This window comes from Anser brachyrhynchus (assembly GCF_964034855.1).
Source record: "Anser brachyrhynchus genome assembly, chromosome: 1".
In the NCBI taxonomy this organism is placed as follows: Eukaryota; Metazoa; Chordata; class Aves; order Anseriformes; family Anatidae; genus Anser; species Anser brachyrhynchus.
Genome location: NC_137694.1, coordinates 60,917,935 through 60,940,399, shown reverse-complemented (window position 1 = coordinate 60,940,399; position 22,465 = coordinate 60,917,935). Strand labels below are relative to the sequence as shown.

The window sequence follows — 22,465 nt, the reverse complement described above, 5'->3', positions numbered from 1 at the left end:
GGATTACACATATCTTGGAAGCATAAACTGTGCTAGTAACATTGTGTTACTGAGCCACAGACCTGAAAAAAAGCTGTGAAGAAACATAACCTAGCAAAAAAAAAAAAAAAAAGTAAGCCAAGCAGGATTCAAAATCAGCTATCAAAGCAAACATTCCTGAAAGCTTACTACTAAGCATCAAAGCCATGCTAGAAAACACAAATTCCAGGAAAGTAGAACAGCTTGCCTGCCTTGTCCATATCCTACTCCTGAATAATTAGGAAGAAACCGACAGCAAGGCTAGGAAAGTCTTCTGCCATTCACCCCATTTCAACACAGGAAATAAAATATACTGAGTCCCAGAACAAAACCAAGACTTTTAAAATTATTATTTGCATGTAATTACAGTGCTAAAATAGACCTTGGAAGGTGGAGATATCAGTAGATGCTAGAAAAATAGTATCCTTGGAAGAAAAAATGCCTATGAGAATGTCTGAATATCGGGCTCTGTCATTAGCACAGGGAGTCAAACAGCCCACCAGCTCATCTTTTAGAGTCAGCAGGGAGAACAGGATGTGTTTGGTGTCCACTCTGTGAACAGCAGTCCCCAAGAATCCCCCATAACAGGATCAAGTGGAGACCAATGTGTGAAGAGGATACTTGTGAGAGATCCTAAAAACACCAACTTCACAGGAATGACAGCGATCAATCTCAACCATGTCCAATAGGAACACCAACAAGTGATGGAGAGGAATGGAAGACGTGAGCTTCCACTGTATATTCCAGTCTTACTGAAGAAAGAAGACAGTAAGAATAAGCTGAGGGTACCAGAAAAATAAATATATTCCCTGTAATTGCTTTGTTTTCTCTGTGAAACAAAACTTGCATTAGTTAGCTTGTTTTATTAGCTGCCACTGCAGGTAATAGTCACAAACCTTAATGAAGGGAAGGAAAATAAAGCTCTCGCTCCAGAGATGCAGAGGGCAGCTGATGTCCAGGCTAAAGCACTCTGCCAAACACTTCAAGGAGCCCGGGGCCTGTTGCCAAGGCACTGCTGTGTGACTGCTGCAGTCATGATAGACCGAGGAGAAAGTCCACATGCCAGGAAGAGTTGGCAGGTGCAGGACTCAGGTAAGTCATGCCACAGTAGAGATTACATGATGCCTGATTAAAGGGTTTTTGGCTTTCATGTATCTTCAAAGGTATCTGGATCTTGCTGGCGTCATAAGCAATGACGGTTTGTTTTTATTGCCTAGACTGAATGAGGGATCTTTAGTCAAATTATGTTACATTTCTATATATTGTCTGTTTTAGAGACAGATCTGCTGTTTAACTGTTAATATTTGGGTGTGCAATATGATGTTTGTCTGAAAGATCGCTAATATCTATAAAATAAGTAGCCCTTTTTTATTTGAGTGATCTACAAGATTGTGTCAGTTGTTTCTGCTTCAGCTTGTGAAGTTTGAGCTTAAACATGATTTTTTGAGCGTGCTTTTTGAGGTGATGCTGTACATGTAAGAGGGCACACAAACTCCTGTTTGTCTGAATACGGAGAGTCTCCAAAGGCAGAATACCTTGTCTCTGCTACAATTCCCAGCCATTTTCTAGCTAAACCGCTATTTCTCTGCCTTTTTTTTTTTTTTTTAAGCCAAGCTTGGCAGTCTGTTCTTGGCTTTCTTTTACTTTTCTCATAAAATCGACCCACACATAGCCTAGATTCCTGAATGGTATCTGGTGAAAAATTTCCACCTTCTTGTGCTATATATATATTCCTATGTCTTGAACAGCAGCATGTTTCTGTGTTTTGAGTAAAGACTGCAGTAATTTTAGATATCTGCCTCCATAAAGGAGCATCAGTGTTTCTTACATGTATTCATAATGAGAATTTATTCACTATTTTCACAGAGGTTTAACCTCATTTCCAAAATGAGGTTGTTCTTGTTCTCCAAGTTAAACAACTAAATATATATATTTTTATTCTGGGAGCCTGCCCACCAAAGCCCATATGTATTTATATGTATACAGCAGTTGAAGTAAAGAGCCTTATTCAGGAGAGGCTTTTAAATGTGTGCCTTCTTTTTAAGCGCCTACTGAGCGTAAGTTAAGTGCGCGTTCACACGCTTTTCTGAGTGGGGTTGCGCTGAAGAACAGGCTTGTTTTCTGGATTCAAAACCTCCACTGAAACGCCACTGCCTAGCTCGCTTGCTGCTTGCAAGGCTGACAGCAGCAATGAGGTATAAGCCATAGCTCACCCTTGCCTCACCAGCAATAAGCATGCACAGCAGACATCACACCTCATGATACAACAGTTACGCAGGTGAGATCATGCTACAGTACCCTGCCTTTTCTGCAGTGGAAGCACAAAGATGAAGGCCATGGGCCCCAGAATACAGCCGTGATGAGGCGGCATCTATGCAATGACATTCAATTTTCTTATATAATCAGAGCACTCGATTACAGACTGGAAGACATGCTTACACCGCACTACAATATTCTGTGCAGCAAATGAGGCTGGGTTAATTCCCTCACAGGCCAGGCAGGGCTAAGAGGGCACAAAATTCACTACACGGCGTGCTTGCGTCCTGGCCCTGGCAGCCCCCGCGCCCTGGGAACGTGGCCCCGTGCTGACAGCTCTCGCAGCACGGCACAATGGGGTAGCTTGGGCTCTTTGTTATTATCGGCTAATAAATGATTTCTCTTTTGGATTCCTGCTGCAGCCCCGCTCTCGCACAGGGTATCGATTGGGTGGAGCAGCTGCAAGCGCTGGGAACAGCTCAGGCTCTTCCATGCTTCCAGTCGTTTTCTTGGATTAATGTTGGGTTAATTTCATCTCTGTGAAAACAATGATTTTTGATACGAGACCCGTCTCTCTGGGCTAATCTGGCAGGTTCAACCATAGCTCACGTAAGCTGGAACATTAAGGCTTATTTTGAAGAGAGGGAATGTGAGCCAAGACACAAATATGGGCCCCTATTTTCCTCTGAAAAATACGATTAGTTTTTCATTTTCCTCTCAGGCAGTGTTAGGCTACTCCCTGGAGTGAGCAAAGGGTCCTTTCTATTTTGTAGATATTTGGGGAAATTACCTCGGCCTTATTGGTCCATAAGTCACTTTCGAAATGTTCTAGATACCGCACAGGCAGGGAAAGACAGCCTGTGAGCAGAGCACAAAGCCTAGAAACAACTGAGATTCAGTGCGAGGGCAGCAGCCACACTGCGCAAAACAGATAAATCAGGAGGATTGCATGGCTGTGCTCTTGTCTTTTCCCTGTGCAAACTCAGGGAGAGCATGAAAGCTGCTCTGTGTAGTGAAGACGTATGAAAAAAGACATGCTGGAAGAAATATTTATGTAGTATTAGCATATTTGCTGCTGTAAATGAGTTTGGGCTAATTATTTATCAGGCCACACAGGGATAAGAAGGGGGGATAAGCTCCTAATATCATATTAGGAAAAATTAATTAAACAGAATAAACATAATTTATTTGATTCTGCTATTTCCTTATTTCGATTGCTTGACTTAGCAATCTTGGTAATGTTCTTTAACAAATTGTTTATTTTCTTAAACAGAAAAAAGATAGAAAAATGAAAATGAGCTGGAAAGAGACAAATTCCATCATGATCCCTCATTTTCCTCAGCAGAATGAGAACTGCAGAATTAGCACAGATTTCTGCTACTTGAGCTAATGGAGTGCCACTACCAGTCACGGGCTGTCATCCTCTGAGTAAAGCACTCCCAGAAGAGGATTGCTGATGAGCACTGGTGAGAAACATGAACTGAGGATTTGCTTCTTGGCTGGGGTGACAAGTAATCAGGTAGATGAATACTCCAGTTGCAAGCTAATCTGCTGTGTCTCCCTCAGCCTCTCACCATCCTTGTCCTTTGCCTTCCCCACTTCATCCCAGACCCAGTCTCCTCACATTGCCAGTCACAGTAGGTCTCCCCGTATGAAATCCCTTGCTCCCAGTCTGCTGGCTGGGCCATTCTAACTCCCCAGATCCCTTCTCCAAGCCCTGTTCCTCCTGCACAGCTCTGGGATCCAGTATATCTGAGATTTTCTTCGTGGTGCATTTGAACAACTCTTTCCTCCACACCCTTGATTCCACCAGTGGGGCTGCTGACACCCAAGGAAGAGCAGCCCCCAAGCTTGGTGTCTGAGTGCCTAGGAATCTTACAGCCCATGGTAGCAGATAGTTATCCATAGCAAATGGGATTTTATGAAACTCAGTTGTTAAAACCATCTATATTAAATATGCACCATGACCTTCCATACACTTACTTCATAAGGATAAAAACTGCACTTTCCTGACACAGATGATATCATTTGTCAGTTTTTAAGTCCTAGCACCAAAGTTGAGAGATCTAGGCTTTCTCAAAGTAGTCATCAGAATTTTTAAGCGTAGCATATTTTCCCCTACAGCCTGTCAGACATGTCAGACTTGTCAAAATTGTTTTTGCACTAGTTCCCATGAGAATGAGTGTCAAATACCAAGTCCTGAATTATACAATTTCATATTGTTCAGATAGGACAACATGGTTGATACATTTACTCTTACAAGAAAAAAAAAAAAGAATTCCAATATCTTTAATGACCACTGTACAGATTTCTGTTCGATAGAGAAGATAAGAAATGTACTTGCAAACAAGAAAAATGAGATTCTGCTGTGCCAAGGTCTATATTTGGTGTAGTTCAAGGTGACTGGTGTACAGCTCAGCTTCTAACATAACATTTCCCCAACCTCTGCAGTCAGTCCACCACGGCTCCTTCACACTGGGTATTTGTTATCGACATTAAAGTTGGACAGACCTGACTTAGGCTAGTAGGAGGAATCCAGGCGGCCTCATACCTCCACCTGTGTTGGCTAAATCTTGAACAACGCCTGGAATGAGACTAGGATCTAGCTGTCACAGTCCCCTTATTTCAGCTTTTCCTTCCATCCCTTGCTCCCTCCTTTTTCACAGATGTTTCCTTTTGTTGTCTGCTTAAGAACAGTCTTTCTGAGATGTTAAAACTGTGACATTTGGAGAACTGCTGTGACTCTCTTAATAGATAGCCTCCAAAAAAATGTTAGAGACAGCTGGGCACAACTACAATTTCCGTGCTTCCATGTGACCAACAGACAGCACAGCATGCTGTGCTTGAGGTTTTCTAGCAACCTGAACTTGCTATTCAGAGCCAACACCAGAACAGGAAGCTAAGTTCCCTTCCCGTTCAGCTCTTGTGCCTTCTTGTTTGTAGGTCTCTCTGTCAAGGGAAGGACTGGACTTTGACAACAGCTCCAGTAGAAGTTCCAGCCCATCTCAGTGAACTTAATAACTCTCTTTTCCAAAATAGCAACAATAATACATTTTCTTAGTGTCTCTTTAAGCCTGTTAAACAATCATATTTTCTACATACAGATTCTCAATAGCTAATGAGGACAAGATTTATTTTTTTAAATGAAACCCAGACGTTTTTGCATTCCAAATATTTTTATTCTTCAGCTTTTTTTTTTTCCTTTTTTCCTATCTTTGTTAAAGGGTTTATAATTTGCTGTAGTTCATGTTGCCACAGGAGTAAGCAAACTAAGATTTATGCATTCTAAACCCCGAACGCTATCCCAAAACATGTTTAGCAATACAGTTTTGTACAGTGCCACAGTTGCTTTAATACACTTGACCCTCTGGGTCTATTTATTTTACTGAAATTTGACTCAGCAAAGTTAAATCCCCCTATATCATTCTTCAAGACAACTCATTTTATGTCTGGATACAAACCAATTCACCTCATAAGCCACATAATCAACTCCTGCCTTAACGTGCCAGTTAGCACTAGTGCAGTAGAGTGGAAAAAAGAAAGAAATTGAGATGACTTTATACAAATGCACTTAATTTCTATAGGATGCTTCATGGGTATCAGAACAATAGAGGGTTTATTATCTACTATGTCTACCAACACTGTTTTTCCTTGGCTTAGGTAACGTTTTCCTGTAAGAAAATGGCAGTCTACTGTCATTTTGTTAAGCAAAATTCTTGAATGGATCCCATGAAGTAAGCCATCTTTTGGCTTGTTTTTACTTGATATTAGAGAAACTTCTCTGTAATGACAAGCTCTGAAGCAAAATCTAAAAGACAATATTTTCTCTGTTTGAAAGATTTCTTCTTACGATTGCAAATAAGAAACTTATGGAAACAGATATTACTCTCCAGTTACTTCATATTCTTCAGTCCACATGATTTACGCATCCCTCTTGCTATATAGTCTTTTGTGCAGATTTTGGAGTGTCTCTGTTTTATTCCAAAATAATTCACATAAAAATATCAAACAAGCAAAACAGAGAAATTAGCTGTGTAAGGATGCGCTGGAGTGAACTGCTCCAGGAAAATTACATTTATTTCCATGGTCAGGCTATAACAGACTGGTTGGGAGGTCTCTCTTTTGAACCTAAACATTATAAGTCCATTTGAAAATAACTTAGAGATGGTTAAATAAGATTTTAATCTTTTCTCCTCTTTTCTCCCTTCTCTTCCATTTTGGGTTAAATGCAAGATTCTGGGCAAAACAGTGTATTTCCTTAAGCCATAAAATATTTTTTCCCCATTTCAGAGAAATCTGCTTGGAATGTGTTCAGCCTCCTTGCTCTCCAGGCTTCTAGTCTGGCCAAGCAGACTAGGATGATTCTACCTGGGCTATTTTTCTCTTTTCTTCTTCTCCCCATTTAGCTAAATCCATGCAACCCTAGAGGAAGGACTTGTAACCCAACATACAGCAACATCCTTGGCTGAGAGCCCAAAAGCTCTCAGTATTCTTAGGTTCCAACATACCAGCTCTATTGTTACTCAAAATACAGCTTCTCACCTTCTTCATTTTCCTCACCCTGCCTGACTACAGCATTTCTAGGCTACATCAGGGTTGTGATGCCCACTGGACTTCAGCCTGAGCAGGAAATGACTGAAATACTGCTTTTATGAAGACTGATGTATGAGAGGTAATTGTTGGTTGCTTGTAAGTCTGAATCACTCAATTGTTAGTGGCTTGCAATATCACTAACGAAGTTTCTTTTTTCCTCTACCTTGTAGAAGTGAAAGAGGCTCTTTTCTTTGGCTTCCTATATTTCCTCTGAAAGTCCTTAGGCATTTTTCTTAATATAGCCCTGTGCCTCGGCTACAGCACATCACAGATAATCGTATAAGAACAGTGTGGTATATCTGATATGACTACTGCATGACTCTGATCTGACATGATCTCGCTGTAATGCTGTTGGGACATGATTGCTATATTGCAGTGAGCATAGAGGTGGCACAGTGTTAGAGGGAAAGCATAAAGGCTACAATAGAAATGCAGGAAAATTGGACAGAATGCAGTGAAGTGTGGCAAAAATTGAGTAAAGGAATGGAAAGACTGAAATGGAAGAGAAAATTAACATTAAATACATTCAGGAAAAAATACTGAAGGGTGAACACTGCTAATGTCTGCAGATACTGGAAATGCAGATACTGTGACAATGAGAAGAGAATGGATTTTTTTTTTTTTTTTAATAGAGAAGAATGCACTTAGGGAAAATGAGGTAGGAAAACAAAAGGAAAACATTAACAAATGCACCCAAAATTATGATAGTCTTTGGACTGCGGCATCATATTCTGGGGCAAGAGTGGGACTTGTAACTTGAGATATTTAGCATTCACGTCTGGGCAAACCTGTAGAAAATTACTGAGGGGAAAAAGTCTGCACTGGCCTGTTGGATAAGCATCAATTATGTGAAGCAACTTCTATATCTTGCCTTCTATAATTCAGTGGACAAGTAAGTATATTTTTATGTAGTTTTATCGCAGCTATCTCCATTTAGCAGATTTTTTTTAAGTTAATATACATATATTTTTAAAACACTCCTATCTTGGTTGTTTAATTTTCTCAAGGGAGAAAGAGTTGTCATGCTTCCAGGTCAATACAGATTCTATTCAGGTCCATTTTCACATCAGTCCTTCTTACTTTGGCACACTCCTGTGATTAGTCAAGTAGAAGCTAAGAAATAAAATAATATATTGTATTGGGCTTACATGACAAGGGTTTGATAGCAGGGAGCTACAGGGGTGGCTTCTGTGCGCAGAGCCCAGCAGCTGCCCTGTGTCAGATCAGAGCCAGCTCCCGCTGGCTCCAAAAAGGACCCACTGCTGGCCACAGCCAAGCTACGAGCAATGCTGGTTGCACCTCTGTGAGAGCAGTTTTAAGAAAGGGAAAACCTGTTGTGCAACAGCAGCTGGGAGAGAGGAGTGAGAAAATGTAGAGAGAAGCAGCCCTGCAGCCCCCAAGGTGAGTGCAGCAGGAGGGCAGGAGGTGCTCCGGGCACACAGCACAAGTTCCCCTGCGGCCCGTGGAGAGGGCCCTGGTGGAGCAGGCTGTCCCCCTGCAGCCCACGGGTCCCATACGGAGCAGATCTCCACGCTGCAGCCCGTGGAGGAGCCCCCGGTGGAGCAGGTGGATGTGGCCTGGAGGAGGCTGCGGCCCATGGAGAGCCCCCGCAGGCATAGGCCCTGCTCCGGCCCTGCTCATGTGCTGGAGCTGCAGCCCGTGGAGAGGAGCCCTCTTCTCCATTGTATTTTCTTCCCCTCTTCCTTTTGAGGAGGGGGAGTGCGAGAGGGGTTGTGGTGGCGTTCAGCTGCCCAGCAGGGTGAAACCACCACGTGTATTTTGTGAATGTGGACTAACATTTTCAGTCACTCTATGAAACCGTGGTTAGGGACGTTAGGACAGACTGTCAGGAAGTACAACTTGGTCTAGTTCTATCTACTTCAGTGGAGTTGTGCTGAAGTGGTTTTGCTGATAATCTGAATTTTAGGTATTATTTCTTATGATCTTTTCAATACAGTATAATCTCTGTAAAATGCATAACTTGGAATAATTTTCTTTTGGTCCTTATCTGAAATGAAAATCATGTCATTAGCTGTAAGTTTTGTCCCAAGATGGAGTAAAATGGACTCAGTCATTACTTGAGAGCAAAAGCAAATTTGCAATATTCTTTCTTATTTTAATCTTTTACTGGATGACAATAATGGCAAATTAGAAAGTACTTCTGAGTTCCAACTTCATTTTAATGTTTAGGATATCTGCTGGCTGAACATTTTATATGATTTCCAATTACAACAGTTTGTGAGACATCTCAGTCTTTGAGGTCCCTCACAACATACCCATGGGACAGGAAAATTCTATTTTTGTGTAAATGCAAATGGAGCTGTAGACTCTCTAATTCGGCCAGGGAAGCATGTGATATTTATTAAAAAAAAAAAAAAAAAAAGTCAATCTGGTTGTCTTTGAACCCAGAGTATGTCTCATATGTCTCTAACAGATGAACCAACACCATTGATCCTAGCTGAAAATTCAAATTATACCTTTAAAAACCAAAATCAAACCCAAAAACATTAAAATTAAAGGTACTGTAGATTAAGATATTCCTTTGCAGTACAGCTTGTTTGAAAGGAAATAAAGGAAATAAATTAGGCATTTAGATAGTTACATACTGCCCATGGTTCTGTAGAGTTGCATATATCTGCAAAGAAAACAAATCTGGAGTGCTGCATTGCACAACTTCATAACACTGCAGTTAGATTTCTCCTTGTATTTACAGACTGGTTTATTTTAAAATCTATTCAAGCATTGTAAAGTCATAAATATGCAGCTCCACAGATCTGGAGGTCAGATTTCTGTGACTGTAATAGATAGCTTCCGCTTATGAAGCTCTCCAATTTATGGTCAAACTCTGCTTGCTTTACTTGCATGTTTGATTTACAATGGAAATACGCGTGTGAGTGAATAAGCAGGTTTTGTCACAATATTATATGGCTCCACAGTGCTGACGATGCTCCAACTGAAAAAATAAAAATAAAAAATATACTCACGTGCACTAAGGCGCTAATCTAAAAGGGGCAGAATATGTGGAATATGATGGTTTGGTAGGTACATTTCTAAGAGGTGTAACAGCACTTGCACAGTTTTATAGGAACGATAATTGAATCAAGATATAAGGCTGTTTTTCTCTCCTTGCTAGTATTTCTGAAGGTTCATACCAATAGAGTAGAAGCCTCATTTTGACTCCTCTAGTAATATTATGAATTTTAAATAAAACAGGTCAACAGATACAAAAGCTGGCATCAGTCTTAACCTCTTCAATTTTGCCTGCACATCAGCATGCAGCATGTTGGATTATGCAAACCTCCAGTCTTATTGTTTGCTACAACTGTGAAAAGGGGCAGAAACTAAAATGTTTAGCATGTAAAGATTGCCCTCAGATCTTCACAGAATGGCCTGCCTCAAAGTCATGTAACACCTTGTCTTCCTTGTCTTCTAAACCTAGTCTTCCACTGATCCATGTGAATCACAGGCTTCTTCTGATCCTGTGGCTGATACCACTTTAATCAGGTGGTGCTGAAGGAGTTGGGGTACTGCCACTCTATTGGGGTATTTAGTAAGAGAGAGACTGGATAGAACCAGCAGCCACAGTTGTGCATTTCAGCTCATAATAATTAGAGGTGTATTTCCCTCACCTTATGAATTCCACTTTGTTTTGTAAAATACTGTTTCTGATTGTAAGTATAAGGTTCACCCCTTTATGTTAAAGCCAGAGCACACTATGTCTGGGGAGCTGAAACACAGGCATCAAGGTTTCATCAGCGCTCCATAACTAATAAGTCATTGACTTATAAAGATTTTCTTTCCAGCTGCCAACAAAAGGAAGATAACCAGATAAAAAAACTCTCTGTTGCCCTCAAGACATCTTAGTTGCCATTTAACAGTGCTATGTTCTTGCAGCCCATGGTTGAGCAGCTAAGGTGGCACTGCTTAACTGCTGGCACCGTTGCCAAAAGAGATGTACGTCAAACCATACGCCCAGGAAGGAATTTACCTATAGCTGGAAGTCATATGTGGAAAAGCAAAGGCAAAATTAACTTTGCCTATCTCCCACCCTTCTCCCCCACATACTAACTATACATGAAGACTTTGAGAAGGAAATGCTCTTCGATTTTTCTGTATTTGCCTTGGTCCATATATGTCTTGTGCTAATTGAGAGTACAATGTGTGAGTTTTAGATATTTTCTATTTAAAGTTCCTATATATGCAACCTATGTCCTTTAATTTCATTATCATATAATCTCATAAGAATTAATACCACAGTTCTTTCAATACAACAGAATGAAAAAGCATCTAGAGAGGCTTGGGATTTGTGTTGGAGCTTACACAAGTCAGAGTGTAGGTGTCTCCCATGGCAAAGTCAGCTTTCAGAGCCATGAGGCCAGATGAGCGCCTTGACCGTGTGCAATAGTCTTGACTTCAGTCTAGATAGAAATGGCTGGAGGGCCTGGAAGGAATTATTACAGGTTAGACAGTCTTGTGCCTATCTAGTGTGGCTTTTAGCCAGGTTTGTGACATGCTTATCCTATATTTCATTGTCTCACCATCTATTCAGGGCTGTTCAAAGAAGCTGCATAATAAAACCGATGAGCTGGTTTGGCTCCAGCTGGTCCTGATGCCTCTTGTCCATTGCAGGTCCAGCTTAGTAGCGTGGAAGAGACTTAGGACACAGTGAAAGGGAAAATCTAAAATAGTTTGGAGGCTTTTTAAGAGGTAAATGTCATTTAGTAGCTAATTGCTACTGCAAATAAAATTTTCAGTAAAAAAAACAAGATAATGTTTGTTACAAGATAATGTCTGTAATATCTTTCTGTTAGGAAATCTGTAGCATGCTGCTTTGGCTTAAATTAACTGATTCTGAATTTTCTAATGAGCTTTGCTTCATTGAATATCAACTCTGTAAAAGTAGCAACGTGTATAAACAAAACAACCCTTCTTACTTTCCCTGTATATGCATTCAGAGCCCTATCTCCAAATAACCTTAGAGAAAGTTCTCATTGCCTTTTTCTTCTCGTTAGTTCAGCATAGCCAACAGTAAGGCCCCTGTTTACATAAAGCAAATGTGCAATGATGCAGCAAAATCAATTTAGTCACACTGATGCAAATCCCTCATACAGATGTGATGCCTGTGTGCAAAGTAGGGCGTTTCTGAACACACACAGTATTTAAAGCAAAGTGAAAGACAGAGATTTTATTCTTCTCAACTGATTCCTTAACATGATTCATATAGGTGCTCCTGAAAGCCTAAGCTAAAATAAAAAAAAAAGACTTCCTGGTCAAAAATATGGGTTTAATTTGACCAAGGTTCAATTAGCAGTATCATTGGTGATGAAGAAATATCTTGACCTTTAGGTTGCAAGTTGCAGTAGCTTAACAGGTAGATTAATACTTTAAAAACAAAACAAAATACCTTTTACATTTAAACTGAGCATATTTGACCTTATAATCATTGAGAAAATAAATACGTGATTGCATAACTCCATTTTACAGTTACTTTTCAGAAAAGAAGTGAAAATGGATGTATTTTTGGTCCTGGGCTGTTCTTAGTAATTTAATGGGATCTGTTCTCAACAAGAAGGAAAACAAACCTCTGACACTCAATAAGCATAAGAACAGAACAAAATGTACCTTACTGTGGGTATTCAGCCAAAGATCTACGGACAAAAAATTGCACAGCCTATGAAGGTATTACTGAAAACCAGATGGGGTCAGCAAGAGAGATGACAGTTGGAATACCAGCAATGAGAGAATGACCATTTTTCTTTGCAGTCTGCAAGGGTGTGGGGAATCTGGTATTTAGTTTTTTTCCTTAAAAAAAAGAAAAAAAAAAAGAAATGTTTCAGAAAACTGTGAAGTTGCTGAAATTTAACAAAATTTCGAAAGTTCTGGTAATTTGGTAAATGTTTTGGTAAATGTCTTTTAGACATTTTTGGAACAAAAAATTTCAAATACTTTATGTTGCAGTATAACATTTATTTAACATAATAATAAATGAAAGAGCAAAATTCAAACAGAGTATTTTTATTGAAAGCACAGTTTTTAATTGATTATGGACTATATCCTAAAATCTTTTCTTTACAAAGTATTTAAAAATTGGGGGAACTTTTTCCTAATTTGAATGGAAGAACATTCTGAAATCTGGGAATCCTTCGCTAAACAAAATATTTGTTGCCCTCACAGCTAAGATAGCAGTACCAGAGGTGCTGCTTTCAGTGCTCACATTAGAGAAGTGGTAAAAATACGGCATATGCGGCTTCTTTTCCACGTGCATTCACCTACTACTGTCATTACTGATGTTGAAAGTGATTGTTAAAACATTTTCCCCTCACCCCCATCCCAAGAAAGAAAAAGAAATTTAGGAAGTCCCTTTTTAGGAGTGAAACAAAGACAGACTCTCATCCTCATGGATTACAGTCTCCCAGTGGACTCAGGTGACTTGAGAGATACTTTGAGTTCCAAAGAGAATTTGGACCTACAGAAACATACATTCACAGGAGTTCACAATACTTCATTCTTTCTAGCAACAGCACTAATGTTAACAAGAACCCTAGCAGGAATCCTCATCAGAGAAAGAGACGGGGGCAAGGGAAGTGCTTAGACAGGTAGGAAGCTAAGCACTCAATTATCATTGCATTTAGAATCCACAGGCATTACGGCTATACCCCCTACCGTATAATTCCTGAGATTACTGAGATTTAACAAACAGAAGCTGTGGCCCCCACTGGATAATTCCCGAGTTCCTTGAAATGAGTCTAATACCCAACAGGGTTGCTCGTGCTGCTGCAGACAACTATTTCTGGCCTTTTATATGTCAGAAAAGGAACTGGATGTGACGGATTTGGAGCTGCCCTGTGATAATTTAGGAATATGGTCTGTTGGCCTGGTTATTTGGACAAATATCTGAGTTTAACTCATTAAGGGTGGACTTGCAACTCCATTCCTAAATTCTCTTTTGGGCAGTCTGTACTGACGATGCTGGGGTGCTCCACTTCCATTGATGTTGTGCAGCCATGGAGCACAAGGGCTTTAACAGGAACAGACAGAGTTTTGAACCACAGCACCTCTGCACGGGCAGTCCTAGCATCCTGCTCATGCCTAGGAGAGATGTATGCCTCCAAATGTCCACTGGGGATTAGAGATGGGATCTGTTTGATGAAGTGATTGGCTAGAGCATTGTTGGGAGACACTAACTGGGATGTCTTCATGGTTAGCCATGTTAATGCCAGGTGATCGTGAAATTGTCTAAGAAAGTGAAGGTTAACCGTAAAAATTACATTTCTGAAGAAAAAGGAGTTTTGCATAACACTGTCATTTTCAGCATTTTTGTCTACTGCTAGGTGTTTGGAGTTGTCATGTTGACTCTCCCTTTAGGCAAGTCCCTTTTCTGTGAAAGAGGACCGTAATACCTAATCAGATGACCCTCAGGTCATCTTGCAAAAGTACTTGCAAAAGTACCGTGACATCTCCGAGCATGAAACTAAAGGGGAATTGTGTAGTAGTGTTGCTTTTGCTTTTCCACAGTTTATGCTGGAGGCATGTTGGGTGGAGCACTGGGAAGGTCATGGGGTGGCTGGCCTACTCCAGGGTGTTGAACCCAGCCTCATGGAACAGCTTGCCCAGAGAAGATGTGGATGTCCCCACCCCTGGAAGTGTTTAAGGCCAGGTTGGATGGGGCTTTGGGCAGCCTGGTGTAGTGGCAGGTGTCCATGCCCATGTCACGGGGGTTGGAATTCGATGATCTTCAAGGCCCCTTCCAATTGTGAGAAATATCTCAATAATTTTCTCAGATAGGGTCTTCTGTGAAGCTATTTTGTTCACAATTGCAATGGCAGGTGTCCTGCAAGCAGGAGCCCCCAGCAAAAGTCTATCATAACCTTATATTCCCTATTACCCATGCTTGATTCCTCACATTTCCTCATTGGCTGAGTACTACAGGTTCACAAACTACTCGATGCTTATTACTATACCATACATGTACAATTTTATTTGACCAACCATTAATTTCTCCTCTTCCTTTTTTTCTTTCTTCTCTTGTGACTAGAAGGCCCGTGATTTTTTGTTTTTACTGATTTTGCACTGCTTGTCCTGTTTTTCTTGGCTATTCTCCTTATTTTGGGACAGTGGGACCTTCCCCTTATCTGCTTAACATACTCCGTACTGTTATGTCACTGTTATGCCTGCACAATCACTTTCGAATATGCAAGCTTAGTGGAATTTTCCACTGCAAAAACACATTCTACTGCAAAAACACAACTTTGTTTCTCACACAACCTAAGCCATTCTATGATTCTGTGATCTGTGGGGAGCTTCCAGCACAGATGAAGTCTTGTCAAGTGATTCTCTTCTTGATTGTGAAAGAAAAGTGCCACTGTTTATCTGCCAGTTGCTGAAGAAATATTTGACACAGGTAAATGGTACATATAATAGGGCACAAAAGAGGTTTCCAAGAAACCATCCTGTAATTCAGAAGTAAAGATTTTGTGCGCATGCGTACGTTGGGTGAGTGTAGTATAGAAAACACGAAGTTAAAAATTCTAAGGAAAAACATCTCAGCCAGGTTTCTGAATGTTCTCTCACTGTTTCCTGGCTGAGTGGATGAGTACGTAGTTTACTGTAGCTTTATGGATTCTTGATTGTGGAGTTCAAAAAGGCAGCCTGTAGGCCTAAACCATATTGTAGATTAGTTTCTAATTCAGCCAGCATAGCTAGTGAGGCACTACGTTCATTCACTGCTTATTCTAGCTGTGATGCTATGTAAAGTTCTCCTGGTTCACTGTTGCTGGGAAAGCTAATGTATTACATCTCCCTAACTGACTTTCTAATGCATTCATCTCACCCCCAGTGAACATCTTTTATATTTCATGGTTTTCATTCAACAGCAAAAACAACCATATATTAAGACATCCATTTGTCTGGAAGCTGGAATAGAAAATGCTGTATATTCTGGGGCAGATCTTCCCATTGACTGCTTTGTGTTGCTGCTGGTGGATTCTGGCCAAAAAGCTGCTATGTCCACCTCTTGGATGACCACAGTAGCAGAAGCATTTTTTAATGATACAGATTGAGTGCTGAGTCTTCTCTGCCACTTCCTTCCCTGTTGCCACATAAAGGATAAAACTGAGCTGTCCAGATCACATTGCCAGCCACACAGCTCTATTTTGGTCCATGAGAAAATTTTGGAAAGAGACTATTTATTGTCACATGGCAGTCTTGGGAGGAGGAAATGTGCATGTCAATGCTTAGGGGTAATCCAGGAGGGGTTGTGTTTTGTAAGACCTAGTGACTACTTGAAAATCTAGAAATACAAGAAGACAAACAGTGAACCAGAGACAAAAGGAAGAAATCAGAGTCAACAATTATATTCTGAGCCTATGAAGCTCCTAATTATGAGCCCTCTGTTGAGAAGTTCTCCTGGATAGTCAGCGGCCATTGCATTCTGTGGTTGAAGCTTCTTGTAGAGTGTGTTGCAGGAACCTAGACTGAAAATGGCAAAGGCCTAGGCTGTGGTGACAAAGTCTACATCTAAAGAGAAGGCAAAATGCTGAGGGAATACTACTACTTCTAGAATTTGCTTTAACTGGGATGTCCAGAAGAAGGACAGGGTGTAATAAAACGCACACATTGTGAACGTATCAAGTAGCATAGGGAACTCTTAAAGAGTGTGGAAGATGGAGGAAGAGATGAAGTAATCTGTTTCTAGTTGTTTCCTGCAGCTAGTCAACGTGACTTCCAGATTTTCTAAGCTGACTCTGCATCAACTTGTCATGATCCTCATTTTGCCCCTATTGGTTTGTCTCATCCCAGTGAAACACTGAGGAACCCAACAAGTCAGTGGCCTGCTTCTGACAGAAACTAGATCAAACTGGCTGCTGCTTTTAAACTGAAAACATTTTTCAGACTTTTTCCAAGCAACCCCAAGCAGCTCAACCTAGAGTCCCTGTGTCACAGATTATTGAAATTTGAAATCCTGTATTGAATAAAAATTTTACTACTTGTCTTTGGAGGGCAACTGGGACATAGATGTGAGGGCGATCTGTGTTATCCTGTTGACAAACTTAAGTTCTGCAGATGGACAGCCCAAGTTGCCATCCAGAATTTACTTGGTTTTTGGATTCAAGATTTGCAATCTCTCCCTCAGTAGTCTAAAAGGATTATTTGTGGGGCCTTTGGAAGCAGAAAGTTGTTTGGTTTGCTCCGGATTCCCTGCTACTTCTTGTTTTTGAATGGCCTGGACTACAGTAAGTGTAGTTCCAGCTGGTCAGCCCCATACAGCTACCCGAGGTATGCCTAATGCTAAGTTTTTTTCTCCACAGGGAAAACCTCTCTCCTGGGAACCCATTGTTTTATTAGAGGGCTCTCAAGATGAGGGTTGTTGAGAATTCTGGGGAGTCTGTTTTACTTGTCTGACCTGTCTGCTGTCTACTCCAGTTTGGGATCATCCAGCTGACATTGCGTTGTCCCATCCCATTTCTCAACTGCGATTAACAATGCCGTGCATCAGTTCTGCCCAGGTAGGGATGGGCTGAAAGCAAGGCTGGCCGTCCTGTGCATTATGCTCTACATTTTGCTTTATTTTGCCCCTTTTTGCAATGAGGTACGGTTTTAGGGCAGTGGAGACTCCCCTTTTCAGTGGTTTCATGGCTTGAAGTTGAGGGTCTACAGGGGCTGAGATAGGGTAATTACCATGTGTACCCCTGCAGTTCATAGCCTGGATGCAGTCTGTCTTTGTAATGGCAGTAGAAAGTTTGCCTAATGATCATATTGATATAGTGATGGGCTCCCCCTTTTCCCAAGGTCTATGCCCCCTGCCCAACACACTGTCCAGTGTGTGATGAAGTATGATTCAGTGTTAGGGTCCAGTCCCTTGTTTAAAAACACTCCTGGTCCCCAGAAGCCATCCACCTCAGTTTGGTCTAACATACGACAATCTCCTCTGGTTAGGGAGATGTACCACAAATATTCAGTCTTGGTTTCACCAGGCTTCTGCCCATATTTTTCCTGCAAACTAGCCAACTGAAGGGGATCCCATGGAATGGTCTTTTTAATATTTCTTAGGTCGCTTCCTTGGACTCCAGCAGATGACTCAGTTTTAATAAGAGGGGATACTGTAAATTCATTAGGTGGCAAGAGTTAGATGAATCAGAGGTTGCTGTAGAATCTGGATCATCCAATTCATCCTCCACACTCAGATCTTGATTGGGGTCTTCCCAAATATCTCCATCCCAATCTTCTGGATTAGTTTATGGATCTTCTATTAGCTTATGGATCTTTGCAGGATCTGGGGCCTGAGGGTTGGGGCACCCGAGTTATTATTTCTAGCTTGTCCTCTATGCTTTGTTTTGTCCTTTTCCTCCCCCCAAAATTTCTGTAATTGTTCTACTTGCAATGATAATGGTATTTCATGCCTTTTTCTTTGTTCAACCTCATCTCCTAACATTCTCATTTCACTTACTTTACAGTCCTTATACTGACTTGCTGCTTCCAAACACGTTCCCAACATTTTGCATATGATTCCCTTTTCTTTACCATTTTTCAGTTTCTTTCTTGTGAAGTTTAACCATTCCTCTACTTTACTCCAGTTATTTCAGTTTTCGGCGATGGGTTAACTCTGTGTCTCCGTAAGCAGTCAGTGATTGAACACGCCATCCTGCTAACTATGCCAATATTTGTCACAGGTGAATGATTAAAACAAGTTCTCATCATGAGGTTAACCAAAAAGATTTATTAATCATGTTTAAATAGAATTAGTGACTAAACAGAAATGGTCGTCAAGCACTCTATTATGGTTACCTGGCAGTCGAACCTTCTACTACTTACTCTGCGCCAAATAATTAAGCTAGCTTGACGTGTACAAAATGTTGCTCAAGCTTGACGTATATATAAATGTTGCATGCATAAAGAAATGTTGCTTAAACATAAAATAAGGGATCTTTCAACCTTGAGGTTGAGTAACCTTGAGAGGCATCCCTGTTCACAGGGGGATCACCACCATGCAGCCCACTGTCATGCAGAAGAGCTCAGCAGACTCTAGTGACTACAGATATTTACACTGTAAAATCGTTGGCTTGTAGTCAAACTTCTTCCTTTTACAGGCATACATTATGTGCTATTTTTCTCTTTCTTGGTAGTAATTTCTCAACTATATCAGTTCTGGGTAGGAATTCATGTTTTGGGCAGTTGGTTTAGTTCCTGACATGGCATGACTCTGCACAGTTTTGCAAAGTTTTCATACCAGGTCAACTTCAGATAGGCCTGCTTATCAGCAATGCCTGAACCAAAGAACCATCAGCGTGAGGTAGAGGGGATGTACCCATCACACAATGATGGCCAGAAGCTGTGTGTCTGTGGTCCAGAAGTAGCACGGCTATGTTAGCATAAGGGGGTGCCGCATCTTTATTAATTATTTCCACATTTTGTGTGAGTAATGCAGTTACATTTTGAGGCTTTCTTCTTCACTCTGTTATCTTCCTATAGTGAATGGCTGGTTGTATTGGGATGGCTATTTCTTAATACTTTTTGCTCTTGCCATGAGTACTCCTAATACGATTCCCTCACTAACAGCAAGGAGAGCAGGACTCTACACTCAAATTCAAATATTCCAAGTTCAAACATTTATTTTAAATCAGGTGCTGTTTGGATGCCATGCAACTACAGATTTTACAGCACGGTTTGAGTGCACTTTGCAAACATCCCAAGCAAACAAACTTTGCAGGAAACAAAATCGTATAATTTTAGTAATGTCTGGGACACTGGCTTTTCATGGGGATCATGATTTCCAAGAAAGCGTCTGTCCAAAACCTTTGCAGGATGGTCTTTGTACCTTTAGATAATCTCTATTTTCCTGTCTAGACACCTATTGGTGAAACAGCTTACACTAGTGACAGAAAATGTCTGGTTTGATGATCTTCCGGCTCTCTGTCATTCCTCAAAAATACATTACTCGTTGACTTTCTAATCATGTTTGCTATCAAAACTAATCAAATGTACTTCAGTTATCACTTGCTTCCTGGCAGGCCTATTCCAGTGGCATTTTGGTACTTTTTCACCTTGTAGAACCCGTATCATCATCATTAGCTTTAATTCCTGAGCCTGTTTCATCAGTAATGTTTACACGCTCTCAGCATGTTAGCTCCTGTCGCAAGGAGTTAGCAGCACATCATTGCACTGGGTCCCCTAGCCAAGATGGCGGCTGGAGAAAAAGGAGGGTGGGGTGTAAGCAGAGGGAGAGGCAGAAGGTGTGCTCCAGGAAAGTGCGGCTGGTGACATTTTTCTTTGTGTGTTGGCAAGACGAGAGCTCAGAAGGTATGGTTGGGCCCCTGTGTTGATATTTGTAAGCAGGGAATGACATTTCTCTCTTAAAAGTTCCTCACTGGAAGTCCAAAGCTGGTGCCTTCCCCCCCACCAACCTGTAGTATTGTTTTGTTATTATGGTGAATTATGGATGTGAGACATGCTGAATCACGACACTGCTCCTGTAAGCAGTTGTTCTATGAGCTAAAGAAATTAGTCTTTTGTCATGTGTGGCTTCTTTATGCTCCTGTTTACTAGCGGTTGACGCTAGGGTCTGGGTGGGATTGCCAAGAGGTGTTCTGAGCCTGGAACTGAAATGTAGGCAGTGTTTTATGTAGGGACGTGCACTTAAAGCGTTTGATGCAATAAAATTTTGTGTCCAAACCAGAACCGTACTTTTTCAGTTGTACTGATTCCCAACCAACTTCAGTCAGCTCATGCACCTGTGACCGGCGGTGTGCGCACCACACGCCAAACCGAACACAGATTTTCCACGGGCAACCCGCCCGCACGTAACACGGGTGGCGAGGAGCGCGGCCTCCGAGAGCGGACGAACCCCCCTCAGGCCCGTCCTGGGGCGGCCATCCGTGCCGGGGCAGCGAGGGCGGCGGGCGGGGCGCCGGCAGCGGGCGGGACCCCGCCAACGGCCCCCGTGGGCGGCGCCTCTCAGCGGGCGGCGGGGCCGGGCGGGCGCTCCCCGCACGTCGCCGTTAGGGGGCGTGCCCCGGGGAGGGGGCGCGGCGGCGGGGCGGGGCGGGGCGTGCCGGCCGTTGGCCGTGCGGCGCGGCGGGGCAGGCACAACCCCGCGGGCAGCGGCGGGGGCAGCGGGGCCGCCCCGCCTTCCTCCTCCGCTCTCCCCTCCCTCACCTCGGCGCTCCGGACAGGACAATGGAGGAGGCGGCAGCGGCGGCGGCGGCGGCAGCAGCGGCGGCGGCGGCAGCGGCAGGGGGGGCCCTACCCTGCCCGGCGGATCGCGGCGGGGCGGCGGCGCTGAGCGGGGAGAACGAGGCCGAGAGCCGCCAGGGCCCGTCGGAGCGCGGCGGGGAGGCGGCCCCGCTCAACCTGTTGGACACTTGCGGCGTGTGCGGGCAGCCCATCCAGAGCCGGCGGCCCAAGCTGCTGCCCTGCCTGCACTCGGTGTGCCTGCGCTGCCTGCCGCCGCCCGACCGCTACCTCATGCTGCCCCCCGCCGGCCCCCCCGCGCCCGCCGCCGCCCCCCACAAGGAGCCGCAGCCGCCGGCGCCCCCCTCCCCGCCCGGCTCCTCGCCCCTGCACTGCACGCCCGGTAAGGCGCCGGCACCCCCCGGGAGGCCCGCGTGTCGCGACAGGCGGGGGGGAGGGGTGCTGTCGCGACGAGGGGCTCGACGGCAGGTGGCGGGGGCGGCGGGCTTCCCTGCGCATTTTTAATTCCCTTTTCAAATTTCCCACTTCGGAGGGGAAGGCGCCGACTTCCCCCGGCCGGGACGGCCTCCCTCCTTCCCTCCTTCCTCCCTGCGCCTTCTCCTTCCTCCCCCCGGCCCCGGTACCCGCGGCCCCGGCAGGGTCCCCCCGCCGCTCAAGCAGCGAGGCTCGCCCACGTGGAGGGGGGCTGTGGGAAGGGGTTGGTTTAAAACCTCCCAAATCGGCTCTGCCGAGCGCGGGGCGCCGGCACAAAGTTTTGGTCAGCCCGTGTGCTGCCGCCGGAGCTTGAGCGAGGGTGTTTAAAAACACAGCCCGGTGATGGGTTGGGAAACTGCTACAGCCTGGGAGCAACTTCGTAACGCTTCTATTCCTAGTCCTAGTGGGCTGCTTTATTGGGTTAAAGGCAACTGCATCCTAGAAAAAGGTGCAAGCAGGTATCCTCTAGTGGAAACGGGTGGAGATCCTAGAGAATCTCAACAGAAAACGTAATGAAAACTGAGCTTCTTTACAGGACGTGATGGATAGCGGTGTTTGTGCTTTTTGGGATGCGCAGTGGGGGCTCAGGCAAAAATTCTGCGTGAAGAAGGCAGCAGTAGCTCCAGATTAGCCACTGCTGAGCAAGTATTGGCCGCTGTTCCTTAAGCACACTTCTTAATGTTTTTACTGGGAAATCTTGCTGGCAGATCTGACCCAAAAGATTACAACTCAAATACGTGAAGTGTTTGCAGCATTTCCTAAGAAAAACACTCGAGAGAGAGGACTAATTGGGACAATTGGAGAGAACACCTTGCTTGAGAACGTCTGAGAAAGTCAGACCCACATAGTTTATTTGCAAGATATGCCGAGCCTCTTCATCTGCATGGATATCTATCTGTGTTAGTGTGTTCATTCAGACCTTAATTTTAATGTGTTG

General features: G+C 43.1%; 1 protein-coding gene across 2 annotated transcripts in view; it reads left to right on the top strand.

Annotated features, from left to right (window-relative positions):
* Positions 1 to 20,902: 20,902 nt before the first annotated feature.
* TRIM24 (tripartite motif containing 24) overlaps positions 20,903 to 22,465 on the top strand; it is a 65,164-nt gene continuing 63,601 nt past the window's right edge. Inside the window, exon 1 of one of the 2 annotated variants that reach the window (XM_080583994.1) lies at positions 20,903 to 21,436. In XM_080583994.1, coding sequence (XP_080440120.1) covers positions 21,040 to 21,436 — 397 coding nt within the window. In that variant the 5' untranslated portion in view covers positions 20,903 to 21,039. The remainder of the gene's footprint in view (positions 21,437 to 22,465) is intronic. The other variant, XM_080583993.1, reaches the window with a different exon arrangement.